Raw genomic sequence first — 12815 nt, forward strand, 5'->3', positions numbered from 1 at the left:
TGCAATTTCCCACACAACCCGCAGGCAGGAGGGAGTTTGGACATCTGGCCCGGACTAAAGGACCTGCCAACAATTGCTGCATTTTTTAGTGCAGCTGGGAACCTGGTCAGTGAGCGGCGACGGAGGTTGCTTCCGCAAAATGTGAAGATGATGTTTATAAAAATGAATTAGCAATTATTCAATGAAGACCAGGAATTGCCTCCAGAGATTATAACGGGACCTGTGATTGTGGAGTCCAGCGGGGACGAATTGATAATCTGTGAGGATGAGGAAGTACACACTGAAGGGGGCAAGGAATAAGAGTAGGAGGATAACGAGTGACAATGACATCTTGTCTCTGTAGAGCCAGTTTAACCAGGGAGATATGAATTGTTTTTTTCGTGTGGGGGCCCAAACAAACCAATCATTTCAGCCACAGTTTTGTAGGTCCTGTCACTAAAAAATGTTTGGTTTGTTAAAGTGTGCATGTCCTATTTCCGCAACATAAGGGTGGGTGGGAGGGCCCAAGGACAATTCCATCTTGCATCACCATTCATTAATCCCACTGCTGAGAATCATTGATATATGAGATAAGTACTACTGTAGACTCGTCTTTAATCACATACAACTGTTTGTGCTTAAGTGGTAATAATCACAGAGCTGACCAATCCCACTGCTGAGTCATTGATTGCTGCACGAATCACCCACTGCTCCTCAGCTGGTGGTAAACACGATCAAACCAGATAGTGGTTTTATTGGATATTAAACTGATAAAAACAGATACACACTCGCAGACCAACTCAGTGCTGCACCAATCGCCCACTGCTCCTCGGCTGGTCGTCGCCTGTGGTCAGAAGGTCCAACTCCTTTGCAGCTATTGCATTGCTGCACCAATCGCCCACTGCTCCTCGGCTGGTCGTCACCTGTGGTCAGAAGGTTCCACTCCTTTGCAGCTATTGCATTGCTGCACAAATCACCCACTGCTCCTCGGCTGGTGGTAAACACGATCAAGCCAGATAGGGGCCTAGTTTTTAAACTGCCATCCTGTCTGCAGTGCTACTCCTAGATGAGCCACGTGTTTGTGTGGCACACTTGTGTGGCGTAGCATAGTTATCTAGCTACCTTGGAGCAACCTTTTGCCCTATAAACATTATTGTGAGGTGTTCAGAATATATTGGAAATAAATGTTATTGAGGTTAATAATAGTGTAGAAGCAAAAAATAAAAAATTCTGCGATTTTAGCCGTTTTTATGATTTTCTAAAAAAACAAAAAAAAACCCCAAAACCTTTAGGGGGTGTTTTGGCAAAACCCATTAGAACCCAAAACCTGAAGGTAATAAGAACCGAAAACCCGAAAAGTGGCCGGGACTAAGGACTGTAGGACCTTTTGCAGATAGCAATACATTTGTGCATTAATCCTCATTGATACTATAGCCAGCCCATCCACCACATAGGTAAATATGATGGAATATGAAGATGAACTATCTGCACTTTTCTCTTCCTCCAACTCTACTACCTCTCCTCTTGACCATATACCCTCCCAAATAAGTACATCTCTGTCTCCTGTGGTCAACCCAACCTTAACTAAAATCTGTAACCTCTCTTTCTCACTGGTATATTTTCTTTAATTTACAAACATGCAGTTATTACACCGATTCTGAAAAAAACAATTCTGACCCAAGCTCTCTCTCAAACTACCGTCCCATCTCTCGGCTTCCATGCACCTCCAAACTACTTGAAAGACTACACTTGCCTCACGCACTTTCTTAACTCGCACAACTTATTGGATCCACTTGCTTTCGTTCCCAACACTCTACAGAGACAGCACTGTCTAAAGTTGTGAATGATCTGGTCACTGCTAAGTCTAAAGGCCACTACTCGCTACTAGTTCTTCTAGATCTTTCTGCTGCTTTTGACACTGTTGACCATACACTTCTCATACAAACACTACAATACCTACAGTCGGTCTTAAAGACACAGCCCTCTCTTGGTTCTTATCCTACCTATCTAACCACTCATTTAGTGTTCGTTTTTCTGATTCTATCTCCTCTTCGCTACCTCTATCATTTGATTACCTCAGGGTTCAGTCTTAGGTCCTCTGCTTTTCTCAATCTATACCTCATCTCTTGGTAAACTAATCAGCTCTTTTCTATTTCAGTATCATGCGGATGACACTCAGCTCTACCTGTCCCCATCTGTATTGGGCCGTGTTTCTGAATGCCTTTCTGCTGTTTCATCCTGGATGTCATCTCACACCTCAAACTGAATTATTCTAAAATAGAATTAATTATATTTCCACCAATAAATAATAGTTACCAACCAGATATTGTGATCGCTGTTGAGAATATGACAATCATTCCTACCACCCAAGCTCAATGCCTTGGTGTCATACTCGACTCTGAACTTTCCTATGTTCCCCACATTCAATTGGTCTCGAAGTCATGCCCACGTGCACCTAAAAAACATATTCAAAATTCGCCCTTACCATACACAAGACACTGCAAAAAAGAATCCATGCTCTCATCATCTCACGCATTATTGCAATAGTCTCCTTATTGGCCTTCCCCAATACAGACTCTCACCACTACAATCCCTCATGAATGCAGGTGCGAGGCTAATCTTCCTAGCCAGATATTCATTGTCTGCAAAGCTACTCTGTCAGTGCTGTGCAGAGCTGTGTGTTGAGCGATCTACATTGCTCAAATCGCTCAGCAGTGTCACCCTGTGCCGTGTGTAGGCTCCTTAAGACAAAGAAAAGATGCTCCGCACAAGATGAGTCAGATGGGAGCTGGTACTCCAAGAAGTGATGTGTGTTGGGACTGCTGCATTAGCGTATGAGGAACTGTGTTTTAGGAAAAATATGGTAATGTTGACACCACTTTGTAGGTTGTCTATGATTACTCAATTCAAAAAAAATGTAATAAAGAAAAACAGGTACTTATGTAATATCTGGGCTCCCGTTTTTCTTATGAGACCGCGTGCGCTCGCCACGCTTCGGGCACGGTGGCTCGCTGCGCTCGCCACACTATATAAAATCAACTCCATGCGTAGTTGGATAGTAGGGGTATGAAAAAATGGGGTGCATTTAACATGGGAGCCCAGATAATACATAAGTACAGAAAAACAAATCCAACAATCCAAATGTGAACTATTCCTTATCAACCTTACATATGTTTTTTGTATATGTATTTGTTCTTGGTACAGGTAACGTCAATAATCTAGAAAGCCAAAGGCTCCCAGTTTCTTCCAATAGGACACATCGTAATCAGTACTCAATACGTCCCATACATGTCAGCAAATATTCAGATTTAAAAGCAAAAATCACTTAAATTATGTAAACATTTTATGTGGCAATTAGCAACTGCTATTCAGGATGATTTTTTTTTTTTGTATAATGGCATTTATTTTGCAGCCATTGATATCTATATGTAACTAACACAATATATGGCCTATGACATACTTGGAATAGTCAGGGATGAAAAACAGAACACACATAAAACACACTGCAGCTGTGTTTATAGTTCTGTATATCTGGGCTCAAACAGGTTTAAGAGAGATTCCGTGTGCAGGCTCAGTGTGGGACACCTATCTGGAAGTGCAGTACACTCTACCTTTGAGTCTACTGCACCCACAACATCTTCCCAGTGACTTTACTGCTGCACATTAGGAAATTCAGGAAACGTGGTACTATTGTGCCGGCCACACGGGAGTACCAGAGCCGAATTTCCCATTAGGCACGTGAGGCACCGGCCTAGGGGCGGCACATGTTTGGGGGCGGCACTTGGATGCCTGTGATAGTACTGTCAGCCCAAAATGTACCAATAACTGCAAAATATCCACTGTACTGTACTATATTCCATCTTAAATAGAGTGTAAATGGATAGGACATGCAGATACTGCCCCTATAAACTGTCCTACTTAGTAAACATTATTGTTGTGCCTAGGGGCGCCCTCATCCCTAAATCCGCCCCTGGGGAGTACTGTAGAGTATCATTAAATAGATGCAGGGTGTACTGTTTGGCACTCCTGGACATGTGTGTACCGCACACCCTGCACCCAATGTATAGACCAGGGCTGGGCAACACCGGCCCTCCAGATGTTAATGAACTACACATCCCAGGATGCCTTGCATCAGTTTCAGCATGGCCACATAGCAAAACTAATGCAAAGCATCCTGGGATGTGTAGTTCATTAACATCTGGAGGGCCGGTGTTGCCCAGCCCTGGTATAGACCGTTTAAGCTCCATTCTGGTTGTACTCTGTAATGTGGAGGTCATCAGCGTGAAGCGCAGAGAACAAGAAGTTAGTTTGAGTAACATAAATAAAATTAAATGCATATATGCCTACAGATTTACAATGGTAATTACACTAAGATAAACCCAGAGTTGCAGAAGCTTCTCTTTCAGCTTCATAATCCTACTCCCCCTCAAATGTTCTTTTGAAAGGCTGCTTGGTGCGGAGTACGTAACATAAATGCTTGGCTATTTATTTTTTATATAATGGTTTCTGTTTAATAACAATCAAGCTTTAATTAACCTAAGAGCTCCTACTGCTGTTTCTAATCTGCTCCTAGTAAACAAGATATTTAGCAGAATATCTTTGATGCTACTATAAATTTACCATGTACACTTCCAGTTTATTCAAATCTTTTTCTTTTTGTTCTCTATGGATGATGATGATCTCTTCTAAACATAGAACCTTTATCATTGTAATCTAGCTGTATTAGTAGATATCATGGTATTTTGTATTGTGTCACTATTACAAGGGATCTACAGTATATGTGTGCTCAGCCACAGAAATGTTGGTTGTGTCTCCCTTGGCAAGACTTGACTAGCGGCATACCACTGTGACGTTGTCAGGTTGTCCAAGGAAGAAAAGTGCACAAGTTCCTCTTCTCCATAGGAAAGCACAGTGCGTATAATGGATGCTGCGTTTTATTGATTGGATAACTGGGAAACAAAATCACACAGTCCCCATGAGCAGTGCTGGGAACAGAGATTGGGGTAGATGTATCAAGACTTCTAAATTGTTTATAAGTGGACAGGTAGACAAGTTGCCTATAGCAATCACTTGAAACTGACATCTAAGTTCAGCAGAAGGTGGGATTTCAGTATACTTACATACAAGCTATTAGACTTTCCTGTACTCCAACAGGATGTTCAGGACAGCTGTTGGATATGAAGTAGTTAATGAAACACAATAACCTTAAAAAACAAGTATGTAAATCAGGGGTGACCAGAATCAGAGGCAGTGAGCAAAACAATATGTTTTGGTAAGACAAAGAGCTGATACCGTGCAGAAAGTGGGCGTGGCCTAGCTCACACAAGGCCACGCCCTATTTTTAAATGGGTTGTGGCCTAGATGACACAAAGTCAAACCTAAGTGTTTTCTTAGGTTGGGGGTGAGATAGGCACATTGATAATGGACAATTTACGCAATCTTCCCAGTACAAAAAAAACGTTATCACCTTTTCACTTTGCTGTCATTTTTTATTAGTGGGATTTTTTGGCAATCCTTGTTTTCAATATTTATGTTGGACTTGAAAGGGTTAGAATTCTGGCTTGTATGCGGTTGAAGCTACTCACATTAATTCTCTCACGTGTGTCTGTACAGACAGATCGATGTTTTAAGTTAACTTGTTTCAGTGTTGAAAAAATTCCTGATCTGACATCTGGCCGCTGTCCAGCCGCCACACACAGCCTCTCACCCCTTGCATTTTATGTTCCTGCTCTAGATGGAGCATGCTCCTCCTACAACGTCATGAGAAGCACAAAGCAAAGTAGCGCACAGAGTAGGCAAACGGCAGTGCCGTGGGTGCAGGAGCTGGCACACAGCTGAGTACTGCACAGTCAGAGGAGACATACGGCAGTGCTGTGGGTGCAGGAGTTGGCACACAACTGAGTACTGCACAGTCAGAGGAGACATACGGCAGTGTTGCTGGTGTGGGAGCCACTTCTCACTAATACTACTTTCACACCAGCCTAAATTCCCGGGTTGGGTCCGGGAACAACCCCGGACTAGCTCTGGTGTGAAAGGTTCCAGGGACAAATTGCCGGGTTAATTTGCCGGCAATTCAACCCTGCTAGGTCCTTCCAGGGTTACTGGCTGGTGTGAAAGGTGCAGGGACATGTCCCTGCTTCCTGTGTTGCCTCTGCTAGTACTGATTTTTTAGCATGGCAACTTCCTGTTGTGGTGGACACTCACAGACACGTCCAGAAGCAGCATACAGCATGCAGGGAGACAGTGTGCATGTTCTGTGGCACCACAGACCCCAGAAGTTCATTTTAACCCCTGAAAGCCTGTAATGTGTGCCATGTCTTGGACAAATGAGAAGGTGAGAGAGCTATTAATCATTAGAGGGGAAGATGCTTTCATATGCCTTTTAATTTGTTTTATACAAGTAAACAAAGGCTGAAACACTACAAATGTTTTGTGTCTTAATTACTAATAATCAATAATCTAATGTGAGACTAAAAAAGGCCATTTTCAATGCTATTCTCATAGAAATGCAGGGTCATCCCGGGTTCAGTGTGAAAGGTGCCGACCCGGGTTGTCCCTGCTTCAAAAGCATGTGTGAATGGGTCCCAACCCGGGAATGTCCCTGCTTGTCCCGGGAATGTAATTCCCGGATTTGTCTCTGCATTTCTGGTGTGAAAGGGGTATTAGAATAGAACCACATGTGGCTCAAGAGCCACGGGTTGGTCACCCCTGTTCTAAATATTACATTTACAGAAAAGAACACTCTGGAATACTATAAAACGCTCTGAAATATATTGTCTTCTATACTGTACCCACCTCGATTCAGAAGGTCCTTGTTTTTCCACAGGTCGTATTTTTTTCCTAATGACTGAAAGCTTGGTGGTGTCAATTACTTTGGTCTCTCCACTGCTGTATGTGAACTCCAGAGTTCCATTCCATTCGCCTTGGGCCTTACAGACTATTGTGTTGGTGGGGTTATGTTTAACCTCAGCTGTGACTCTAGGTAAAAAGCAACCAAAAATAAAATGAATAATAATGCTTAAATAAAAAACAAATGTGATACTTTGAAAGACAAGTGAGGTAAGCAAATAACAGTGTCATAACTGAGTTCTTTCAGTTAGAGTACCACCCAACCATGTAGGACACTGAGGGAATGAAGTGGTAAAGGGCCATGTGTAGGGGTGTGGCCATTAACTAGGGTTAGGGGGAAGGGGGTGGAGTTGAATAAAATTCAATAATATAATAATAACTAGCAAAATAAGCCTGTTAACACACAAGTTTGTAATGTTAGCATGGATTCTGTGTAACCATTGCCCATTAACCTATGCTAACACCCGTTGACATGTTCAGTTAATGGGCATGAACAAGATGATCAGGAGAGAGGGGAGCGCAATTAAATAGCCTTATGCTTTAAAGCCGCATGCTACAGCCCTTTAGCAGAAACGGAAATTTACTGTGGGTAGTTGAACCCTGGCCTTAATATACTGAATGCTACTAAGCTATTACAGGAGATAATAATTCATGTAATCTTATCATCTAGCTCTCTGCATAAGAAAATAATATCACAAGATCAAATAATGCCCCACGAAGGTCTATTTACTACTTATATGCAGAAACTTGGCTCCAGTGGGGAGGGGGTAGTTCCTCTTTGGGAACCAATGAACACTGGTGGGTCGGGTTGTTATGCCACTTTGGATCTATTACTAGTAATGGGGAAGGGGGTAACGCAACTGACACCCCTTTCACACTGCAAAACCCTGGGTCTTCGGCGGGTCAAACCCGGGTCAGCGGCGGTGTAAATGGGACACGCCGTGTCCCTTTACACGGGACTTCTACCCAGGTCCTGACCTGGGTAGAACACGGCTAGGACCTAGGTAGAGGGTGGTGTAAATGGGTACGCCGGGTCATGCGACCTGGCTCCCATTTACATCAATGGGGGACATGCAACCTGCGGACCGCAGCGTCCGCAGGTTGGACGGGGGGCACAAACACCCTGCGCTGCTGTTTGATATACTCTGCAGACAGCAGCGGAGGAGGTGAATGGATGCCTGTGTGCAGCACCCATTCTCCTCCCGGACGATGGATGGGGGGGGGGTGCACGAGGGCTGGGGGTAGCCCAGCAGCTTACCTTGGTGTTGGGCTGCCCCCAGCAGGGCGATTGGATGTCATCTCCAAGCGCCAATTCCGTCTACACGGTGAGTGTGCACCGCAGTGTAAACGGTGTAAATCCCGGATCCGACCCGGCTTGGATCCTTCTTCCAAATGCGGGTCGGATCTGGGATTTTTGGGTGTAAAAGGGGTATGAGAAGCTCTTAACACAGAGTGGTGGGAGGTGCAATGAGGGTACAGGGAAGCATATACTTATTTTGAAATAACTATATGTAATTGTAACTTTACCCTTTGAGTGCCAAGGGAATTTGTCAAAAGTAGGTGTAATCATTGCAATACAATGACCTGTAATGTTTACTATATATATAAAACATAATCTTTTTGTACACAACATTTTTTTATTTGAATTTATATAACAAATGTGAGTGATGCTGGCATTTATAGCAGATATATCACCCACAGAGATGTTGGCACTCAATTAAAAAAAAAAAATTGGAAATTGTCAAGGCCTTTTTATAAGAAAAATAATTGTCAGTGAAGTGTTTTGTTTTTTTAAAGAAACAAATACAGTATAAGGCTGCACAAGAACAAAACTAAAAAACTCAAATTGCAACTGCATAATTAACAACATAAATATATATTTTTTAAAAGAGCAATAGACAATTAAAACCAAATAGAAAGTACTGTGCAATATACATTCACATGATAAAAATATATGATGATTCCAGGACTTCTTATTATAAGAACTCCATTTAGGTAAAATACATTTTAATCTGAGCGCAGTTTCGTTTTTTGCTGTTAAAATTCATAAGTATTATTATCACTTACCTGTGCACTTTCCCTCCATAGAAAGGCTTGGTGTGGAATGTAATGGTGGCAGTGTAACCTGTCTTGGCACAGGTAATATTAACTTTACCTCCCAGTTCCACCCAAGGAACTGTGAGTATGGAACGAGCATAGGCACTGGGAAGAGTAAATATGTATTCCTCACCATAGTCCATCAGCTTGAGGACTCCTAAGTGGAAGAAATGAGAAAACAAGGAAACTGACTGTTAGATGTACAAAATCCATTAACATCATGTGTGTTATAATAAAGCAAAAAGCAATGACAAAATATGTTCTATTAAAAAGGATTTTGTAGTGTCCTTGTGTGAAATGGTTGTTCCCAAAATAAGTATTAATAACAATCTGTAAAAAAAACAGTATACAGATGTAGCGGGATTCATCTTGCAGGGGATGGCGATGGCGACGCCAGCCGCCATCCCCTGCCCCGCGCCATCTGTATGCCGGAAGGGGACGCGCGCGCACGAGGTGCGCGCGCATCCTCTCCCGACGGTGCTGCCCTCGCACCCCCCTGCAGTGCCCTCGGGTCCACCCCCAGCCCCCTCGAGTGGGAGGCGGACAGTATAACGTCCGCCTTGCCGCCCGGATACGGGGACGCACGCGCGTCTCAGTCAGATGGAGCGCCGTGTTGCAGGCGGATCGCCAGCAACACTAAGGCTGGCTCCATCTGTACTGTTGCACTGAGAAACATGTTGCAGAGACACAGGGCCGTCTTTTCGTATGGGCTTAATGGGCACTTGACCCGGGGCTCCAGGTGTATAACATTTATTTTCATTGCATACAGAATCTTTATATAGATTTTATATGCATGCCCGGCTGTGTGTGTTACAGTACTGTAGTGTACAAGGCCCTTATCAGTAACACGCTTCCCTGTGTGATGCTCTGGGCCCGCCTCAAAGTCTGCACACTTCTTCAATAGAGCCGACTAGTAGTTGCGCGATCTTGGCGCAACTAGAATCAGGCCCATAGTAAAAAAAAATTAGATACAGGGCACTAACCAGACTTCAAGCTGCATTCATTTCTGTGACATAGTGCAGTCAATTCCAGCCAACATTTCAGTCCATACAAGGATGTTAATTATGGTATCCTTTGTGTGTATTGGAGTAAGATGCCAAGATTAAGGTCTTTGTAGGGACTGACGCATCAGATGGAATTGAGGGGTAGATTTATTAAGATTTATTAAGCTCGGTGAAGTGATAATGGGGGAAATTTACTAAAGGAAATTTGTAAAAAATAGGTGTATTTGTATCCAGAAATACACTTTTTTTTTTACATTTACTATCCCGAAAATATGGCAATTTGTATTCTTATTGATAGCACATCAATACGACAATATTTCCTTTAGTAAATTTCCCCCAAAGTGTCTGGTTTTTATCACCAGCCATCAGCTCCTAACTGTGAAGTTACAGGCTTGGTTTGAAAAATGACAGGTAGGAGCTGATTGGCCAGTGATAAAAACCAGACACTTTAAACTTCACCGAGCTTAATAAATCTACCCCTATGACTGCACTATGTCACTTTAAGGAATAATAGCATCACTGCAACTGCTGCAACTGCTTGAAGTCTGGTGAGTGCTCCGAATGTAAATATATATATATATATATATATATATATATATATATATATATATATATAAAGTCCACACTGAGAACAGCACACCAAAACAGAAGTAGATGCCGGTGCCTTCCTAGGTACTCCAGGCACGGAGTCCAATACAATCCACACAATGGCGGCACTTGGTCCAATAATAAATCAGGAAACGGCTATGCATAGCCGCCATTGTGTGGATTTTATATATATATATATATATATATATCTCAAGCCACAGGTCCTTATGAAAAGGCTCCAGGGCCTTTGTTCATTACAGTGAATAACAATATAATACCTTTTTGCTAAAGACTGTGGAGTGCCGCTTCTTGCTTTCCTTCCTGGGAATGCGGGAGTTAAACAATGACATTCTATATGATGATATAAGAAGGCACAAAGCCAAACTACATATATTCAGTGTGTGTGTATATATATATATATATATATATATCCCCGTTTTAGTGGGTGGCTGGAAATAGCTGTCACAGTTTCCAGACCACCCAGCAGGTGCACAAGTTCCAGACCACCCAGCAGGTGCACAAGTTCCAGACCACCCAGCAGGTGCACAAGTTCCAGACCACCCAGCAGGTGCACAAGTTCCAGACCACCCAGCAGGTGCACAAGTTCCAGACCACCTAGCAGGTGCACAAGGAGAGTTCACCAGCTATCACATCCATGGCACAGTGGTGTAAATTACAGGTAGGCATTTCTCAAAACAAAGCAACCAATATTTTTCTGCAAATCTATGCACCCAAAACCTTTAATTTGGAATATGATGTGCTCTGCTCAGATAACGGAATCATAGAGATATGTCACTCAGAAAAGTCATCCTTCTGGTATTAATCCCTAGAGAAAGAATAGTAGTCACTACTGTTTTGTTTCATTATGTGCAATGCTGGAGATCAGAAATACAATTATAGACAAGGTTAAAGGTAAAGGCTATACAATCATGTCCAAGTAGCTTGATGATATTACTAAGAAGTTAAAGTAAATGGGACTGCAGCCAACCTCTCTGGAAGCGGCTGCAAGAGGAAAATTAACCCTAGATTAAACAGGAGGAGGATGGTAAAAAAAACAGAGCCAGGGAAAACTTCCAAAGATAAAAGCTGAATTCCAAGGTGAAGGTATGTCAGTGTCCTAGCGCACCATCTGATGCTTTTGAGTGACAGTGTGTTTCATGGAGGATTCCAGACTGGAATGTTCTAATATGCATATTGACACAATGGTTCTGAGGGAATGTGCCTTGGAAACAGGAGTTAAAATTGGAGCTTTATATCCAGTCAAATTATCTCAAAGTACATAGATGAAAAAATGAAGATGTAAAAGAAAGTAACACCATACCAACTGTGAGACATGGAGGAGGCTTGGTTGATTTTGGGGCTGCTTTGATGCACCTGGCACGCGTTCCTTGAATATGTGCAGGGCACAAAGACACATTTTGGAGTGAAATATACTGGCCAGTGTGAGAAAGCTCCATCTCCGATGCAGGTCAGGGGTGCCCCAACAGGATAATGACCAAACATTCCCAAGAATGAATAAGAACAGAACATTGGACTGCTCTGAAGTGGCCTTCCGTGAGCTCTGATCGAAACCTATGGAATATTTACAAATGTGATTGTCCCACCCATTCTATCCACTTCCTCTTGCCTTATGAGTTATTTAAATCCTGAAAGCTATCACTCTGTAGGTCCCACATCAATTATGAACAGCTCCATGCCCCCAGTATAGACTGGCTTTTACGCAGAGGCAAGGCTAATAATGAGTGTGCCTATCGCAGCATGTCATGATAATATCAAATATGTAATAATGTTGCAGCCGAGTGTTACTGGCTATGTAAATGCTTTCTGTCTTGCTGGGGTCATACACAGCTGCAGAATGGACTTGGACACTTACAACATTGTTTAAATTCCATTGCAGTCATGTTCTCTGAATCCCGCTTCTAATATCCGCTGGCTCGGGACTGATAGAGGGGGCGGGACTTGAAAGAAGTAACCAAGTTGGAGAACACCCAGGCTGTAATACTCTATTTTCATAGATATAGGACATTGAATAGGGAGGAGCTGTGAGGCGCATGTGTGGTGAAAATGTGCATACAGTGTGCCTCCACTACACCTGTGCTAGACAGACAGATGCCATAGATCGTTATATCATATATGTATGCGTGTCTGTGTCTGTGTAGACACACACAAACACATACATGCTATCTCTCCCCATGCCCAAAAACAGGATTGATATAATATGTTATTGAAAAAAGTGAGTTTACTTAGAAGACAATTTTCCATTTAGCCATTTAGCCATGTTTTCTGCACAACGCCCTG

General features: G+C 42.7%; 1 protein-coding gene across 2 annotated transcripts in view; it reads right to left on the minus strand.

Moving 5' to 3' along the window:
- The window catches only part of OSBPL10 (oxysterol binding protein like 10), a 389517-nt gene that overhangs the window by 17336 nt on the left and 359366 nt on the right, over nt 1-12815 (minus strand). For both annotated transcript variants that reach the window (XM_083188653.1, XM_083188650.1), the window contains 2 exons: nt 8896-9082; nt 6775-6957 (listed from right to left, as the gene is read on the minus strand). In XM_083188653.1, coding sequence (XP_083044779.1) covers nt 6775-6957; nt 8896-9082 — 370 coding nt within the window. The remainder of the gene's footprint in view (nt 1-6774; nt 6958-8895; nt 9083-12815) is intronic.

Source organism: Crinia signifera, chromosome 5, assembly GCF_055691185.1.
Source record: "Crinia signifera chromosome 5, ASM5569118v1, whole genome shotgun sequence".
Taxonomy (NCBI): Eukaryota; Metazoa; Chordata; class Amphibia; order Anura; family Myobatrachidae; genus Crinia; species Crinia signifera.